A 19196-nucleotide genomic window follows, 5' to 3' on the forward strand; every position below is an offset into this window, starting at 1 on the left:
TGTCCGCCGAGGCGATATTCAGCTGGAAGGAAGCAGCATGTATTTCCTGCGTTTGTTAAAGAGTGAAGCTCACTCCATTAGAGAGGCTAATTAGTTGCATTTCCAGAGAAAAATGCTTTTATCTTTTCTCTTAAACAAACAATTATTCGCTATTTGCTCATTAGCACATTACAGTCGCCCACAGATGCAACTGTGTGTTTTTACTGACCTTGAAGGACTGAACGAAGGTCCACAGCAGGATGCGGATGGTGTAGCCCTGGCGCAGCAGCTTGATGAGGCGAGCGGCTCTGAAAAGCCGCAGGAAACTCAGGTTGATCATCTTGTTCTGGGAGAAAGGAAAATATCTGTGAGGAGATAAATAAAGACGGCCTCAAACAGGAACCTTCACCGATCTACCAAAATTACTCCAAAAGCAACTCATCCAGGAGGTCAGGAAAGTTTCCAGAACAACATCTGAAGCTCTGCAGACCTTAGTCGCCTCAATACACAGTGGAGAACCTTCATAGGAACAGCCGTCCACCAAAATTACTCCAAAAGCAAATCAACAATCCATCCAGGAGGTAACAATAGATCCCTGGACAAAATCCTTAACTTAATGACATTTGAGGGTTCAGGAAAGTTCCCAGAACAACATCTAAAACTTTGATGGTGTTTTAAATGAAAATTAGACTCGACTTGCTTTGGCAGCCCAAAGAAAGTCTGACATAAATAACCATTTCATTTCAGGTGTTAAGATGCAGTAAGTCAGCGCAGGGTGCAGCGCTGCTCACCGTCTTGTCACTGTAATATCACAGACCCAGATCGTGCTATGAATCCTAACCGTGTTCTAACAATAAGAGTTCAGCAGCTCATCCTGAGAAACTAAAAAATATTCCTGCAAACATGAATTTCTCTTTTTATAAAAGTATTACTGGCATAGTTTTCTTTCCACCGGTGTCTTCAGTTTTTCTTTTGAGTGAAAAACAATCCTTTAGCAAGCTAGCAGTACGCGTTGCACTGTGAGCGACATGTTACGGGAAAGAAACGGTTGTTTACATGCAGTACCCAATGGACCACTAGGGGGCGCCGAGCACCACAGTGTGAGAACGTCTGTTATAAACCAACCATCCAATAATTCGTACCTGCAGGTAATGTTCTGTAATTTGCATGATTAAAAGATGTTTTTATGTTTTTTGGGTGAAAGGGCACCAACACTGTCTCCAGCCCCGGGGCCCTCATTCTTCTAAATTCGGCCCTGTTTTTAGCCAGAATCCTTAAATTTTATCCTTCTAAAGATAGACTCAACGTACATTTTCTATTTTCTTGTTCGACATTCGGTCTGTAAGCGCTCTAGACGGACTGGTTCCAGCTGAAGCTCTCGGTTTATCTTTTCTCTCATATCACGTCACGTCAGAGAAACAGCCGACGCTTTAAACTGAGACTGAACGGCGCACACACTGCTGGCGAAATTGAAAGGAAAAAAAGAAGAAGAAGAACCAGCAGGCGACAAGAAAAGCCACTTACCGTCTAGAGGTGTCAGATGTGACAGAGTGAGGCACCAGCAGACACAGCAGATGATGGAAACAGCCAAACAGAAATAAGAGAGAAGCCAGAAAGGAGACAGAAAAGAAGACTGATGTCCTCAAGAGGAAGAAACACAGCAGGCGTTGACTCACGGGAAACCACATCAGCACTGCCTCAGTCCTCCAAATCACATACATCTGATTATATTTGTAATATTTGTGCATTTTATGTTCTAATTTTGAAGATTTGAATGTTTCTCAATCAAACTTTTACTGATTTAAGGACTGAGACGAGGAGAATAAGACAAAGCATGGCCTCTACTGCTGCTCTGAAGGTGGACAAACAGTGGAAAGCCCATTTTTATAAAACTTCTGCAAAGCTATAAATAATCCTATTAAACAGGAAATCTAATTTTATTGCGTTGAGCAAAATGTATCAAAATAAAACCACCACACAAAGGCTAATTTGATCCTTTTTTACATTACTACATTGGCTTAATGTGACACCGAAGTTTAATCGTCTGTTGGACGCAGAGGAAATGCGACGCTGCACAAAGTGGCTGCAGGTCTTACATTGATCTCTGTGAACAAAATGTCTGTGATGCTCCCAATCACCGTCACAAAGTCAAACACGTTCCAGGGTTCCTTCAGGTAGTTCTGAAACAAAGAGGCACAAAAATATTCAGATCATTATCAGTTCATTCTTCTCATCTCTGGAAAACACAAATTAGATGCTGTGAGGATCAAAAACACAAAGAACAAACAAGTAAAAATTGATTAATCGATTATTCTGACGATTAATCGATTAACCAAGAATTTTCATACACTATTAGAAATATATAAAAAGATGCAAATGAACAAATAATCTAATTCCTTTTTTAAATAAGAAAATAATTTTTTTTTCCTAGAATGCTATACTGTAGGATTAATTTAGTAAATCTAAAACTATGCAACTAGGAGTTTTGCATTTTTTATTTAAATGCAAAATGTGCATATTTTTTGTACCGTTTTGGGTTAATTACTGCTATGAGTATTTAGTTTTATTGACCAAGTTACCTCTTTTTTGGTGTAATATCTTTAACAATCAATTACTAAATTAGTTGACAATTATTTCAATAACCAATTAATCACGATTAATCGTTTCAGCCGTGAATATAATTGAATATTTGTGGACTTTGGCTGAAATCTGGATTTTGTCCAACCAACTTAAATAAACATGACAGATTTTCTAAAGCCTGGTGGTCAAATATGCTGCAGATTGATAAATAAAATAAATCTGATTGAGGTACAATGCCATAGGGGACATTTAATTACATATTAGTGGGGATATATGTGTATATTTGAGCCTCTGTGGGTAAATCTGACTATTTAAACATGAAGATAAACTGATTAGACTCAAGACGGCAACAGAAACTGGTCTGTATACTCCAGAAAATGATTAATCGATTATTTGAATAATCAGATTAATCTGATTATTTGTTTCAAGAAATAAACATTTACACAAACTGACCACATACTGACAGAACTGACAGCATCTCCTGCATATATCATGAGGTTCTGTCTGAACACCGTCAGACGGGTCCGTCTTCGGGAGCCTGAGGCCGGGTTTCTGCCAGGAACCCACAGCTGTTCTCTGAGCCGCTACAGCAGCAAAGCGTTTAAAAAAGGCAGATGTGAGCTTAGCAGCTAAACAGGTGGAGGTAAATGGTGTGTGAGAAAAGCTATTTAATAAATGGGCCTTGTAAATGGAACTGAGCTGCAGCTGAAACGAGTCACTGCAGACCAGGAGGCTTCATGTCAACAGAAGATTTATGCTCAAAGTTCATTCCTGAACTGAAAATGAAAACCTATTTCAGCATCTTATGCAGTATGGGTTAGATTGGATATTGACATTTTAACAGTATTGATCATTGCACATGTAAAGAAACCTTTTATTGAGCCATCTTAAAAACAGAGGCAGTACAAAGCTAGACGTTTAACAAAGTCAAGCTAAAAGCTACAGAAGGCTAAAGCTAATTATTACCTAGAGTTGAGTCTAGAGCAAGTCAAACAATAACTAGACATCAATCGATTAAATTCCCCTAGACCGAACTTGAAAATAGGACGCTGTGCTGCTACAACTCATAGGCGCAAATGAGAGTGCTGCGAAACACAAATAATCACTCGGCCAAAACACGGTGCGTTAAATAATAAAACGCAATTTAACAAAGTTTTGAGGCAGATATTTTGTCTTATTTAATTGTTTTAAGGCTCTAGTGACCTTTATATTTGAAAGGAAGGTAGGGTATTGAGAGAGAGGGAGGACATGCAGCAACAGTCACCAGGGCTGGGAATCGAACCTGTGACAGCCGCGTCGAGGACTAAGGCCTCCTTACGTGGTTTGTGTTTGTCCCCACAGCACCCGCCTCAAGGAAATTTAATAATCACGGTTGTGGAATCATTCTAGGAGTCGCTACAGCCCTAAAACAGTTACCTGGAGTCAAGCTAACAGCTGACCATAATCAAAATAGGCTAACCAATAATCAGAACATAGCTAACAGTTAATCAGAGTTGAGCTGGAACAAAATGTTCAAACTCTAGAAAATGTTTGGGATTAATCTTTTTTTCACCTACAGTGACCATAATATGCTCATTCAGTCTCTGCACCACATAAAAATATAAAAACCGCAGAACAGAGAGCGAGAGTTTAGAGCGCAGAAGATTATCTTCAACAGCTCACCAGTGGATTGAAAGCAATAATCTTGAGGATGCACTCTAATGTGAAGAGGCCAGTGAAGACGATGTTGAGGTATTTCAGCATAGACTCGTACACCATTGGAGCTCCGTAGAACTGAGGACAAAAAGAGGAAACGGGATCTGAATATTACAGCAGCCTGCATAACAATATGAACCTGAAGGAGGAAAAGCAGCTGGCAGCCATTCGATTATTCACATTACAAGCTTTATGTTTGGTGAAAATGCCTCAGTTACACTTTAACCCACTAAAATATCTGTGTGGGCTGCGTGTGATGATTATGACATGAAACTCTACCATTATAGTAAACGGTTCTGTTGTGTTGGGTCGGCTGGAGCAGCATGATGTCACACCCTCATCTTCCTGCTAGAGGACAAAAAGCTGCTAGCTAAATCTTAAATGTACGTCTGATATATAAAAGAAAAAGGGACACCGTGCTTTGCTACTGATTGCCAACACTATGACCACTAGATAGTCAGGAAAAAGTTTCAACTAAGGAAAAAATAGCAAGGGAGAGGCAAGTATGTCAGCTATGCTAGCTTGACTATGATAACCATAACATATAGATGTGCTGTGGAATTTGGTGCGTCGACCTAAACACCAACTCTGACACATCATCAGTAGAGCAGTGGTTTAAATTAGCCAATCAACCACCGCAGTGTTAGCTTCGCTAATAGCGGCAGTAGCTAATCGGTCACAATAATCACTTATTTCAAACTAAAACCAGGCCTATAAGCATTAAACTGTGACAGACTGAATGTTCTGTTCTTTGTGTGGGAAATGCTTGTAATTGTTTTTTGGTGTTGAATCCTGAAACATAAAGTGGCATTGTTGTCAGTTGCTACGGTAACGAGTCTTTGTAGTATAGCTGACACGGAGAGTGATAAAAAAGTGGTTTTGAGTTGTTCTTTAATGGTTTTTCTGCGTTATTTTTTCCCCTTTGCTGAGGCGCACTACATTAATAATACCAACATCTTGAGGTTTCATTTAGTTAACGGAGTTGTTCTACCGCCTGATCAAGAAGCAGGGGAATAACAAATTGTTTTTAGACAAACTTCCTCCATAACAGATTAGATACAAGCCTGAGGTTTTAAAAAAAAAGTTTTCAAGAGTGAGATCTGACCTTCATCATCAGGACGACGGTGTTGAGGGCGATTAAAGTCATGATGGCGTACTCGAAAGGTGACGACACCACGAACTTCCACATCTTGTACTGGAAGGACTGCTTGTTCTCCGGCATGTATCGTGTAAGCGGCCTGGCGTTGATGGCGAAGTCGATACAGGCCCTCTGTGGGGAAGACAAAGCAACAACTGACTGGGTGGAAATATTCTCTGGTGGAGAAAAACCTTTGGAGATTTTTAAAGTCAAAGTCAGTGGCGGTAACTGCTAACTAAGAAATTAGCTAGCTCTGCTAGCACTAAAGCATCAGTCATAAACATTTGTTCTGCTAACGCTAAAGCGCTAATTTCATGTATATACTATTGACTTCAACAGGGTCAAACATGTTATTGTACACTTATATTATAATATAGCTGTTAGTATTGCTAAATCCGTTGCTGATTTTGCTAATTTCTCATTTTACTGTAGCAGCAGCATTGCATTCTGGGTACAGAATAAGTGTAACTTGTGCCACCACATCACATGTGGAAAATGTAAGGAACAAAAACATAGACGTTGAACTATATTCGGCTGAAAGTTTATAAAACAACCAAGTAAATTATCACTTCAGTGAAATTAATCCGGAGGAAGCTAAAGAAGTTAGCTAAAATCCTATAGCGCTAACCGAAATACTAGCTCCACTCTTAGCATAAGTGTAGAATGCAAATAGAAAGCCTTCCTGTTATCCTTTTAATGGCGTCTTCTGTAAGCCACTTAGGAGAAATAAACTGTAGCTTCACCTCGTTCTTCTCCAGGCTGCACTCCGACATCGCTTTGTCTCCCTGCTCCTGGAAGGTGATGATGATCAGAGCTACAAAAATGTTGACGAAGAAGAACGGAAACACCACGAAGTAGACCACGTAGAAGATGGACGTCTCCATGCGGAAGCCCGGGCTGGGGCCCTGGTCTTCGTACGTGGCGTCCACAGAGTGCTTCAGGACCCTGGGAAGAGAAACTCTGGAGATTATCAAACATTCAGAGATAAAACGCTTTGTTACGACGCATTTGTAGAGATTAAAACGCTTCCTCTGCTCTGCTTCCTTCAACTCCAAGAACTTTAATCTGGTGAGACGATGAAAATGAAATGCTGGAAACGCAGCACTGAGATAATCATCTGCCTTTGTCACTAAATATATAACCGCCCGCCAAAGAGCGTATTAGTAGAAATAGATCAGAGCAAATTATTTTCTTATCTTCTAAAGTGGTTTTTCTGGCTCTCTGAAACTCTTTCCAAGTTTTCTTTTGGACGTTGTTTTCAAAGGTTTTGTTCTTTTTTTTATTTCTGAGCCATCCATGTGCTCCAGGAATACAACTTAAAGAAGAGACATTAGCTGCATTTTTAATACAAATGGACGTGAAACTTTGTTGATATTCCACTAATGTTGAAAAAAATATAATTTTCCAGTTATGGTGTCTCCATTAAATAAGAAATTAAATACAAATCACATGTGAATAAGTTTTTTCATGTGATAACTCGTTAAAAATAAGCAGTGCCATCATCATACAGCTACTTCCTGTTGTCTTCTTTGTAATTTCTGCCAGTAGTAACATCCTGTTACTGATTATCTAACTCAGTGATGAGAAAAAGTGCTTCCAGTGCAGTTTTATGAAAAATTTAATCTGATACAATTTGTGCAGTTTTAAAGTGTATGGAAACGCAGCTGCTGTAAATAAAACAGCCAACAAAGGTGAAGATATTTCAGAAACAAATCTTCACACAAAAAACACAAAATCTGACCAAGTATTTTTTGTCTGGTTTCTAAAGCAAATATGTTGGTACACTTGAAATCAGAAGACTAACAATTAACTTTTCAACAAGAAACAGGAGCTTGTTTTAAATGAATTATTTCTTAATATTGATGACAAATTACTAGTTCCTCTGGAAAATTATTTCACTTACAACATGGGAAAATGTCTTGCTATAATTTAAATAACCTGCTTTGGAACTAGAGCTTTTCCATCAATATTAAGGAATTATTGATACTAAATAAGCTCCTATTTCTTGTTGAAAAGTTTTTTTAAGTTATTTTTGCCTTATTGAAAGCAAACCAACACATTTGCACCAGACACAAAACCAAAATACTTCAATGATTCAACGTAAAGCCGCATGGATCAGAGGTTTCTGCAGGACTTTAGCGTGTAAAACGAAATGATCTGAATCATTATTCTCAGATTACAGGTGTCTGCAGAGAGGCGGCGCGGGCTCCAATCCTCCTCCGGCTAGTTTTAGCAGCTTCTGCAGGAATCTTTTCTGTTTTTATCACAATCTGCTCATTTCCCATAAGCTGCAGTATAATTACCTGCTGCCTGTGAAGCTCTTGTAACAGGAACAGCAGATATGAAGATGGAGAAACAGAAATTGTTGTCGAGCGACTGTCAGTTTTCTGCCTCACGCTGCATTTTGTTTGTAGGTTAAACTTTAATTTAGATCTCATCTGACCAGAGTTCCTTTAATTAATTACTAGATGTCATTATTTTGTGTTGATCTATCACATAAAATCCCATTAAAATACATTAAAGGAGTATAAGTATTTCATATTTTTTGGTAAACCTAGCTAACCAAATGTCCTGGAATTCCACGGGGGTTGCTAGGCAACAAGCGGAACTCTGCTGGGGTTGCTAGGTAACAGGCAGTGCCTGCTGATTTGTTAGGTTACATTCTGGAGGTTTCTGAAACGGCTCATTTATCAGACATCAAAAAACATGAACTTATTGCCAAAAAACATGTGGGAGGTTGTTCTTAGAAGCTTTGGAGAACCAAATGAAGGAATGAAAACATGTAAAATGTGAATTATTGATTAGTAGGTCCCCTTTAGTAACATGTTTTAATGACTTACAGTGGCCAGCCCTCTCCGGTGGAGACGGTGAACAGCGTAAGGAAAGCCCAGAGAACATTATCGTAGTGAAACTCGTACTTCTTCCACTCTCTGGGCTGAGCCGTCACTTCCTCACGATCGTACTCCAGAAACTGACCTCTGCAAGGAAGGAGAGCGGATAACAGAAACTAAAAAACACAAGTAAATCAACCGGTAGCTGTGGGGGGATGTGTTCTGGTAACTACCTGCAGTCTTTCTCCAGACCTTTGGACTCGTCGGTGCAGTAGAAGAATTTGCCTTTGAAGAGCTGAACAGCGATAACAGCAAAGATGAACATGAAGAGGATGTAGACGATGAGGATGTTCAGGACGTTCTTCAGAGAGTTCACAACACAGTCGAACACAGCCTGAAAACGACGACACGGACAAAAACAGGCAGTCAGGAATGATGAGCGAGCAGCTGCACAACGCTAACAGGATGTTACACAAGAGTTTAGCTAACAGAGATTCAGGAACAACATCTAGTTATAGCGAGAAACTTTCACGTTTTATCGAGATATAAAAATACCAAGATGTTGTACTGTTACATCATTTCCTATTTAAAGTCAGAATCTCTTTCAGTTTTAATGGGGTTTTGTTCATTCGGTTTTCAGTGATTGTATTTATGTTGCTTCACTGTGGCTTTAATTTGCAAAAAATAAGATTTATTAACTTGAATAAGTATTACTATAATGTAATTACCTTATTTTGTACACAAATGAATGTGTTAGCTCTCAACCCAATCAGTATATAATCAAATATACTTTTCAGATGATACAGTTATTCAGAGACAATCCCAACAGTCATATGATGCAAGATAGCAAAAATACATCAGCTAACTAGATAGCAAACAGGAATTAACTACTTGGTTAATTTAGGTTAACTAGATAACTAGCTAACCTAGATTAACTATATGACTAGCTAGCTAGCTATTTCAATTGATAGCTAGCTAGCTAAGTAGTTGGTTGGTTGGTTGGTTGGTTGGTTGGTTGGTTGGTTGGTTGGACAGATGAAAAGCTAGCTAGCTAGCCATCTCTCTCTCTAGATAGCTGGCTAACCTTCCTGTGAACAGGAAGGTTTCCGTTCCCGTGTTTTAGTCTTTCAGATTTCTGTCTGTCTGTTCCACCATCATCTCTGTATTCAGGATGAAGAGTTTTGTTGATCTGTCCTGACATGCAATCCAACCAATGAACCTGCTGCTGCATGAGTGACGTTCATCAGGAGCATATTCTTCCTCTCCTCCACCAGCAGCGCTCCGTCTGGAGACAGAGAGACGGAGACGGCTGGCTGCCAACACCCATCTGTCTCACTCCTTCACTTCTATCAGTCCTGTGAGAGGCTTTGCTTTGGGACGATCAGCAAAGGGAAGCTGTCATTTCTCCATCTGGAGAAAATAAAGGCTTGTCTTTCTGTGTTGCTGCTGTTGTTTATGTTGGTCAAACTTTAGCCTGATTGGTTGAGAAATACTTAATTCATAAAATATTTGGAGAGAAATTTTCCATTAAACATTACAAAGTCTTAAGACATTTTAGTGATACTACACTGCAAAAACAAAATCATCCTCTATCTACTTCCTGTTGTCTTCTTCGCCGTTTCTGCCAGTAGTAAGATGTGGCTATTTAAACTGGATGGAATTCATAAAACCCAGTCGCAGCAACAGTTTTTTTATATTAAAAAAGAATAAAAAATATGAATTTCTGAGAAAAAGTCCAAATTCAAAAGAAAGAAAAATCAGATGTCTGCCATTAAAATTAGAAATATGAGGAAGAATTCTGCAATTAAAATTGAAATTGTAAGATTTAAAGGAGAATTCAGAAAAAAATACTGAAATTCTGAGAAAAAGCAGCCAAAATTCTCATATAAACTTTTTCCATTAAAGTCCAAATTATGAGAAAACAAATTGCCTTATTTAAAGTGTAGTAAAATATTTGTTCTCAAAACCAAACCAAAAATCTTTTTGTTTTTGCAGTGTATGGCTGTTTTACTTGGATGAAACTCAACCTTAGTAACAGGTTTCTTTTTTTTAGAAATTGTTGAAATTATTTTTGTTGTATAAAAATGACACTGATGGTTTTTATGGGTTATTTGATCGTCTTCCTAAAGAACCGCTGAGCTTCAACTCGCCTCAGGTCTCCATGTGAATCTGTCCAGAACCAAATGCTCAGAGTTTTTCTGTGAAAGTTGGACTTTACTTCCAGGATGCGTCGCTGTACCTTCAGCTTCGGCAGCCGCTTGATGGTCTTCAGAGGTCGCAGAACTCGCAGCACGCGCAGAGATTTGATGGTGTTGATGTCTTTTCCCTTCGTTCCTCTGTGAGGAGGGAAAACGCCGTTAGTCTGGGAGAAACGCTGCCATCTACTCAAGCTTAAACTTTTGATCAGATTCAGCAGGTAAACTGATCAGAGCTGTTAGCATTCGGTTAGTGGAGAACATGCAGGTCAGGGGATTATCCAACTCTACGGAGTTACAACTGTGTCTATTCTTTGCTCCTCTGTTATGCAACTCATCCTTCTTTTCTTTTACTTACATTGATTTTACCACAAGATTACTTAAAAGGATTATGGTCAATGACAAAAAAACAAACAAAAAAAAGCAAACAAAGTTTTTTCTCAAATTTTAAGATGGATTTGTAAAATTAAAGCGAGTCAGAATTCAGGAGAAAAGAAGAATAGGTTCAGAGAAAAAAAGGCAAAATTTTGAGACTAACTTCAAAATTCAAAACATTAAAAAGTTGAAATTGTGAGAGAAAAGATACATTTATGAAAGAATAGTCATAATTCTAATTAAAAAGGTCAGAAATCTGAGATTAAAGTCAGAATTTTCACATTTATGTTAGACTTCTGCTAATAAAGTCTTTCCTCATAATTTTGACTTATGAGGAAAGGTAACAAATTTTCCAATTAAAATTGGAATATGAGAAAAAAAACTCAAAATTCTCAGAAAGAAAGTCAAAATTCTGAAGAAAAAAAGTTAGAATTCTGAAATGTATGTGTGAAAAGGTCAAAAGATTGCAGTTAACGTCCGAATTGTATGATTAAAGTCGGATTTCTGACAGAAAAATTCTGAGATTATTGTCAAAATCATGAGATTAAAGTCAGAATTCAGATTAAAAAAATAAGAATTCTGAGATTTCACAAAATTCTGTTCATTGTGGCAGTAATCTTCTTCCATAGCAGAGGGCCGAGGACATGAAGTAAAATGTTTGGAACAATCTGGAACACAAGTCAAACACTGTGGGAGTTTTTTTCCACTTAATTTATGGAAATCAAATTGTTTGTATAACAAATATGTATTAACCGAAATGCAGCATAGAAACACAGGAAACAGACTTCCATAGAAAAGGGAAATAGAGACTGAGCAATTATCAAACACTGAATGTTGATCAGTGTTTGCAAAGAAAAACATGCAGTAAAAATATAAATGTACATCTCTAAATATGGTTAAATAAGGAGTATCAGAGCAGATGCTGCCTTTATTTTATTTGCTTGACTGAATCCAGCCCTAAGGAGCGCTAACGTGTTAGCATCTGCTCACCAGAAAACCAACAAAAATTCAGTATATTTAGATTTTCATCCTTTTTTTACCATGACCTACCATAAAAAAAAAAGTTTTAGTCATTTCCATATAAAACAACAACAACAAACCTGAGTTTGTTCTTCGGTAAAAAGTGCTAAACTCCAAACATTGTGACTTTGGGAGTTTTACAGTAAAACATCATGCAGCTGTCATGCATCATGCAGACTCTGTGGTTTCTGTTCCCGTGTTTAAATGGTCGGAACAGTCGAATAGATTTCACAGGCTGAAGATGCTGCAGGTTTTCAGGCTGACTCCTTCTCCACTTTATCTCATTTTTAAGAGCTCAACGTTTTATTTTACAATATAATGTATAAGAAAGTCGACAGACATTGAGTGAAAAAGCAGCCAAACCAAAAAAAAATCCCATCGAAATGAACGGAGAACTGCAGATTTATAGCATTTCAGAGGATCAGAAGAATATTTGGCTGCTTGGAGAGAAAATCAAATAAAGGTTTTCTGCTATACTTTTGTATTTTGGGGGAAATACAAACTAAAATTAAAATTCGAAGCAATTTATAACAAAAAGTTGTTTTTTTTAACCTTATTTCTAGAAACTAGTCATAAATTTGTGTATTTCTAGTAAAATATAAGGCTGTCTATGGCCTATGAGGTAAAGTAAAATCAAAAAGCTGGTAGTTTAAACAGAATAAGAGGCTGGCTCTCTGTTAAAGGGGTAAAAGGCTTTAATCTCCTTCAGTTGACCTGATAGAGCTTCTTAAACTGTGATTTTAGGAGTTTAGAGCTGGACAAAGACCAGCGCTGATTTAAAGAAACGCTGTTCACAGCAGATTCAGCTTCTGAAATCGATTTAATGGCGTTCCCAATATTGTCTCCATAACTTTAGTTTGTCAATATTGGCTCAGGAGGATAAAAACGAGCAAAAACACAGAATATTACCAAGGACTTCTGTTTAGTTTCTACTGGAAATACCTCAGCACACTTGAATTAAAACCATCACTGGACAGTAACCGTTTCATACCGGTCGATATCAATAGTTATTGATAAGTTCTTTGTTTTAAGTATCAGAAATTTTTTTTTTTTTTAAACAGTTATTAGGCGCAGTGGGGAAACTTGAAACTGCTGCTGTGTCAGTTACTCAGTAGGTCGTTGCTAGGCAACCAAAGTTGGGGGGCGGGGAACTTGAAACTGCTGCTCACCCAGCAGGTCGTTGCTAGGCAACCAAAGACGGAGTGAGTCAGTTGATTGCACCAACCTAGCCCAGCTAGCTGAGAGGTTGAGCAGCTTTTAAATTAAAACAAAAAAATCAGAGTTCACCCATTAAAGTCGGAATTATGAGGACAAAAATGTTGAAATTCTGAATTATTAGGAAAAAGTCAGAATTCTCCAGATAAAGTCAGAATTGTACGATTAAAGTGAGAATTCAGAGAAAAAAATCTAAATTCTGAGGAAAAAATGTGAATTGCTAGATTAACTTTAGACTTCTGCTATTAAAGTCAAAATTATGAGAAGGAAATTAAAATTATACAATAAAAGCAGGAATTGAGTTAAATCAGAATTAATTTTGACTTAATTCTGAGATTAAGTCAAAATCATGAAAAAAGTCAGAAATCTGAGATTATTACATGACAATACTGTCTTGTTATAAGTGGAATAATCTGCCAGTGGAACTAGTAATCTTTAATCAATATTAATAAATTATTGATTTAAAACAAGCTCCTACATCTTGGTGAAAATCTATAGCATATTTCAAGCGTACAAAGATATTCAGAGCAGAAATTAGACCACAGATTCTTGGTAAGGTTGAGTTGTTTTGCAGTGAAGGTTGAGGTTTGGTCTCACTACAGGCACCTGGGAATGGGAATGTTTTCCAGGAAATATGCTTTTAAAATGGGGATTGGGTGAAAATAGGGGCGTTTCCCACCTGGCCACACTTTGTTGTGATCTGATGAGGAAAAGAAATGATAAGCAGGCAGACAGCACAGAGAAATCACCAGCATAGAAGGAACTAAGCAAACACTTAAAGCACAGATTAAACAGACATGAAGACTTTATTTAACCTTACAGACTGAAAACACGCTAAAGAAGAGCGCTTGTTGAAATTAAACGCAAAGGAATTACAAAAAGAGCAACAGGCAGGTTTAATAAACTCTAAATTGAAGAACTGCAGTGAGAATAAATCAAATTTATGAGCCAAGGTTGAATAAAAGACACTGATGATGATCACTTCACATTGCAAGGGCATTAAATCTTCATTTTTATTTCTTTTATCGCCTCTCATTTCCAGCTTCTTGCAGATTGTGTAACTCTCTGAGGAACCAGAGTGTTGGAGGGATAACAGCTAAAAAAACAACAATAAAAACACAAAGTGGCTGATTTGAATAGAAAAATATTTAGATAAAAACATCATGAGTTTGGGTTTTGCAGCGGCGCAGTCACAGTGACGACTTTGACTTTTAATTATTAGGGTGATAATTTTTAATCAAATGTAAATAAATTATTTTTATTAAGCGTTTTCCATCAGAAAAGAGGGAAAATAAATAAAACCTTCAAAAGGATTTTTAACTTTATTATTCATAGAGTTCAACACTGATCTAAAGAAAATGTTTACATTTCTTCCAATATTTTTCTGAGGAATATTTGGGGGAAAAAACTCAGTCACTCCATTGCATAGAGTTTAAATAGTGACTGGACCTGCAGTCAGGACTGATAGGAACCATTAACCCTTGCATTGTGAACGCAGTCAATCTGACTGATGTAAGGAAGACAAACTGATGAGGAGATGAGCGGAAAAACAGAAAATAATCTCACTAATCTGTCCAAAACCAGAAAATAATGAAAAATCTGGTAAAAATGTGAGTTTGGGTCGAACAACATTCACTCTGTTTATTACCAGCTTAAATAGATTATTCCCAAATGTGTGGAAGTTGTGGATTGAAGCAAATTCAAATCATTCTCGCAACATTTTGGTCGCATCTTAAACCGTCGGAGGATCTTAAAGCAGGTGATTACAGTTACGCAACCTGGATGTGAGCTTATACAACGGAAACAGAGTAAATGCCAGTTTGTTCAATCATGACTCTGATGATAATGACAAAATGTGACATTTGCTGGAGACGTTTAGCTGCGAGACGAAGGCTGTAAACCGGAGCGACACGGGGCTGATGGACGTGAAGGGAAGAGAGGAGGAGAAAGAGCAGGCGTTACCCCATGAGGCTCCTGAGAGCGAGGCGAGCAGGAGACAGAGACAGAGGAGGACAAAGTGGCAGCAACAGAGAGAAGAAGAAGAAGCAGCAATAAGACAGTAAAATCAGGGGGAATGTCACAAAGCAGAACCTCAGAGGAAACAGCAGAAACACACAGATTGATCTACTGATTTACTGATACACAGTAAAAATGCAGGTGTTGAATTAACACCCAAAAGTGTCTCTATGTGTCCAAGTCAGCTGGTGTTAAATTCAACAATACCGAGAGTCACATTAGCATTACAACAGTGTTAGTGTTAAAATATGTTAAAAGTAACACCAGTGCAGTGTTGATCACAAAACATAATGTGGTGTTAAAAAAAGTAAATAATTGACCCACAACGTGCCAAGATCAATCAAATCCAGAGGAAAATAATCAAAACAATACACAGAAATGGAAAGTTTAACTTTTCTTAAACCCATTTCAGTATTATAGACCAATGTTAATTTAACAAAACAATGTGTGTCAATCTTTTAACACTTTCAAAAGTGTTACTTTAACACCTGCTGATTTGGACACATATAGACACTTTAGGGTGTTAATTCAACACTGGCACTTTTACTGTGTAATATTTCAGAAATTAAGCTTTTAATTGTTCATAAACAACAGTATGCTTCACTGCGAGTGAAAAAGACAAAAAAACTTTAAGATTTAGTTTTACAAAGAGCTGATATAAACTGGAAAAATCCAACGTTTAACCTGAGTTCATGCATTCAGGAGGGGAAACGCTCAGAAAATAAGTTTTTAAGCAAAAGAAATGACACAAAAACAAAATCTGACCAAGTGTTTTTAGTGTAGTTTCTGATTTTAGTGTCTTATTACTCTTCATATAAGACAAAACTAACTGACAGATTATTTCACTTAAAAACATTTTCTGATGTTATAAAGAAAATAATCTGAAAGTAGGACTAGAATGTTTTTTCATTAATAAAAATTATTGCTGAAAATTTACTCATAATTTAGGTTTGTAATATTTCAAGTGTAGTAAGATATTTTGTCTTAGAAACCAGACAAAAATACTTGGTAAGATTTTGTGTTTTTACAGTGAAATCTGCTGTTAACCCTTTGCACACCCAACAAGAGAAAAGCACTTCAGTTTATTTGCATGGCAGTTCACATGAATTTACATCATTACACATAAAAACTCACTAATTATGAAATAAGAAATAAACATTAAATTCTGTAATATCAGATTTTAATCAATTCTCCAGTTATTGTTAAAGGAAATTAAAAAGTCTGGAACAACAGCAGATTTTTAATGTATTTTAATTTATTCACTGATTTAAAGACTATAAATATTTTAAAACGGTTCCATCATTACATTATCTTCAAAGTTCAGATTTTCCAGGTTAAGACTGAAAAATGGCTGCTTTATGATTAATTACTTTTCTTTTTCATGGTTTACCAATAAATGTCCAGACAAGTGTACTTTTTACTTCTGCAAAACTGTGAAGCAATTAGCCGACATTGTGTTGGGGATTGACTGAGAAGCTGCAATTATCTGGCAAACAAAGGAGCCATAAAGACCCTCTGATCTACAACAACCAGCAGTCGGTTAAAAACAGAGAGAAAAATGGAAGCAGAGCAGAAAAGAGCAAATCTGACCAACAACCTCCAGGTGACATGAAGCCTGAAGTTCCAGAGAATCACAAGAAAACAAAGCGGCTGAAACGGTTCCAGTAAATTTAAAGCACCAAACAGGAAGTGATGACAGCGACTTACGAGCAGGCGAAGGCCACCAGAGCGCCGCTGACCACGATGAAGTCCAGGATGTTCCAAAGGTCACGGAAATACGAGCCGGGGTGGAGGAGCAGGCCCAGGTCAATCATCTGGGGTCAGAGGTCAACACCAAGAGGAAACAACGACAAGAAAGGGCATTATGTAAAAAAAATAAAAAATAATAATTAGAGTAAAAATGAGAGAAAACAACAGAAAAGTAAAAACACTTTAACCTGCTGTGGGATCAAAACTCCATTTAGGGCTGAACAATAAATCAATAATTTATCGTAGATAATCCGCCTGGTAGGACCGGGGCTCCCCCAGAGACCATTAACCTTTGACCCCGTTAGCAAACCCACAGACAATATCTACACAGCATGTAAAAACCATGAAGGTTTTTATTCACCATTCAATAATTATTACGTTCATTTAGTATAAATTCATTCTGTCTGATTTTAAGCAAAGTTGGTGGAAATCAACTGACTCTCTCACGCTTTGGTTGCCTAGCAACGACCTGCTGGGTTGCCTAGCAACGACCTGCTGGGTTGCCTAGCAACGACCTTGTGAGTAACTGCCACAGCAACAGCTTCAAGTTTCCCAACTGCGCCTCAAAACTGCTTAAAAATAAAAAATGGCGTGAAGAGAAAACTGGATAAAAGTTTGATAATATTTCACATATTTAAAACATAAACCCTGTCAATAATGATCAATATTGACTGATATCGTCTTTATTTGATCATATGATCATTACTTATACAGTGATATGTTTTTCATCCATGACGTCCAGCCTTAACACCATCTTTGTTTATTTAAATCTGGATTTCATGGAAGGTTTTTAGGGTAAAAGTGTTTGGATTCGTTCAAATAAACTGAAGTGTGTGGACGTGACGTGTTCATTAGTCATCACTCCTTCAGCCGTTCTCACCTTTATCACCATCTCAAACGTGAAGACTCCAGTAAAGACATAGTCCAGGTACTTCAGAGCCTGAAAACACAGTAAGCATTTCAGTCGACTCGTCAGGTTTCCATCATGTTGGTCCTGCCAGCTCTCTGTTTGCTCTTCTTCTCAAACACACCAACACACACCTCCACCTCGCTTTGCCTCTGTGGCCCTGACTGAAATGCTAATTAGCTGTGCTTGTCGGTCAGAAAGGAGGAGCTCAGGCCACTTGTCTGCATGCATCTGTTCCCAACGTGGCTCGGTGTCACAGCAGGAAATCAAGGGAAATGGTTGACTGAACTGGACGTGTGCCACACTCTGTCTTTGGTCAGTCCAGGCCACACGGCTGCACCTACAATACTGTAGCAAAGCATCTTAGCTTTGCTTTTCCTTCACTTGACAGTGGAGTCCGAATGAATCAGCTGGACTGGGAGATATTTATGGCCGCGCACATTTTCATGCAAACACTCGGCGCCCCAGATGTGTATTTCTGACTCACGATGTTGCGGTCGGCGTTGGCCTCCACCGGGTCCTCGGCGGCCAGCGTGATGCTGCTCATGGTGATGACAATCAGGATGCACATCTCAAAGTAGCGCAGGTTGACCACGTAGTGACACAGGCGCCGCACCCTGCAACACCAACCGACCGCACAGGAACTCAGAGGAGCTGCTGCTGCCAGGCGCACACACACTTCACTCAATGGTTCTGGCCTCGTTGTTTAGGGAACAGAACCGTCCGGACCAGCCGGACCCACCGCGGACGAGCAAATAACCGACTCCGAACGTCTCTGATAACTGGTAGAAAGTCTTTATTCTGGTCCAGTTTTCTTTACAGAACTGTTTTTCATTCAGATGTGCTGGATAGTTATGGATTATGAACTACGGTGGTCCAGAAGGGTCACATAAAAGGAAAAGCTACAGGAAGTTGTGCTGAAACAAAAGTTATGATAAACCTGCTAGCATAGCTTCCACTTTAGCAAAACCTCTCTTGTAGCTTTTTGCCTGTTGTGACTTTTCCTTTAGTTTTACTTAATGCTTCTGTTTTGTACGTTTTGTTGTTGTGTTGTAGTTTTTGCTGTTGTGTTTCTTAGTTTTGTAGCTATTTTACCGTTAATTTGTAGATTTTATTTGCGTAACTTTTGACTGTTGTGACTTTGTCTGCTTTCTCTCTGTTCTTTGTTGTTGTTGTTTTTGTTGATTTGATTTTTTTCCCTAATATAACTTTAGACACATGTTTATTGAAGTGATTGTGACATTAACATGGTGGCAGGTTTGTTTGGCGCAGATTAAAATATTGGAATGTTAATTATTCATTGTGATGATCCAGAGGAGTCCCTCAGGGCTCCATTTCAGGACCCCTGCTCTTCACTCTAATTCATAAATAATCTTAGGGATAGTTTACCAACAGCAACATGTCATTTTTATGCAGATGACATAATCGTTAGTCTTTATTGTTGTTCCATTCACCTTATAAAAACTAAAATTTGTTTAATACTGAAACTAAATGAT

At 38.0% G+C, this 19196-nt stretch overlaps 1 protein-coding gene across 9 annotated transcripts in view; it reads right to left on the reverse strand.

Moving 5' to 3' along the window:
- LOC103473951 (voltage-dependent N-type calcium channel subunit alpha-1B-like) overlaps positions 1 to 19196 on the reverse strand; it is a 123758-nt gene that overhangs the window by 22100 nt on the left and 82462 nt on the right. For all 9 annotated transcript variants that reach the window (XM_081613837.1, XM_081613835.1, XM_081613831.1 and 6 more), the window contains 11 exons: positions 18188 to 18317; positions 17674 to 17733; positions 16752 to 16858; positions 10463 to 10559; positions 8457 to 8617; positions 8233 to 8370; positions 6136 to 6337; positions 5360 to 5524; positions 4222 to 4332; positions 2076 to 2159; positions 209 to 325 (listed from right to left, as the gene is read on the reverse strand). In XM_081613837.1, the coding sequence (XP_081469963.1) occupies positions 209 to 325; positions 2076 to 2159; positions 4222 to 4332; positions 5360 to 5524; positions 6136 to 6337; positions 8233 to 8370; positions 8457 to 8617; positions 10463 to 10559; positions 16752 to 16858; positions 17674 to 17733; positions 18188 to 18317 (1372 nt within the window). The remainder of the gene's footprint in view (positions 1 to 208; positions 326 to 2075; positions 2160 to 4221; positions 4333 to 5359; positions 5525 to 6135; positions 6338 to 8232; positions 8371 to 8456; positions 8618 to 10462; positions 10560 to 16751; positions 16859 to 17673; positions 17734 to 18187; positions 18318 to 19196) is intronic.

The sequence above is a fragment of the Poecilia reticulata genome, chromosome 12, assembly GCF_904066995.2.
Source record: "Poecilia reticulata chromosome 12, P_reticulata-male-v2, whole genome shotgun sequence".
In the NCBI taxonomy this organism is placed as follows: domain Eukaryota; kingdom Metazoa; phylum Chordata; class Actinopteri; order Cyprinodontiformes; family Poeciliidae; genus Poecilia; species Poecilia reticulata.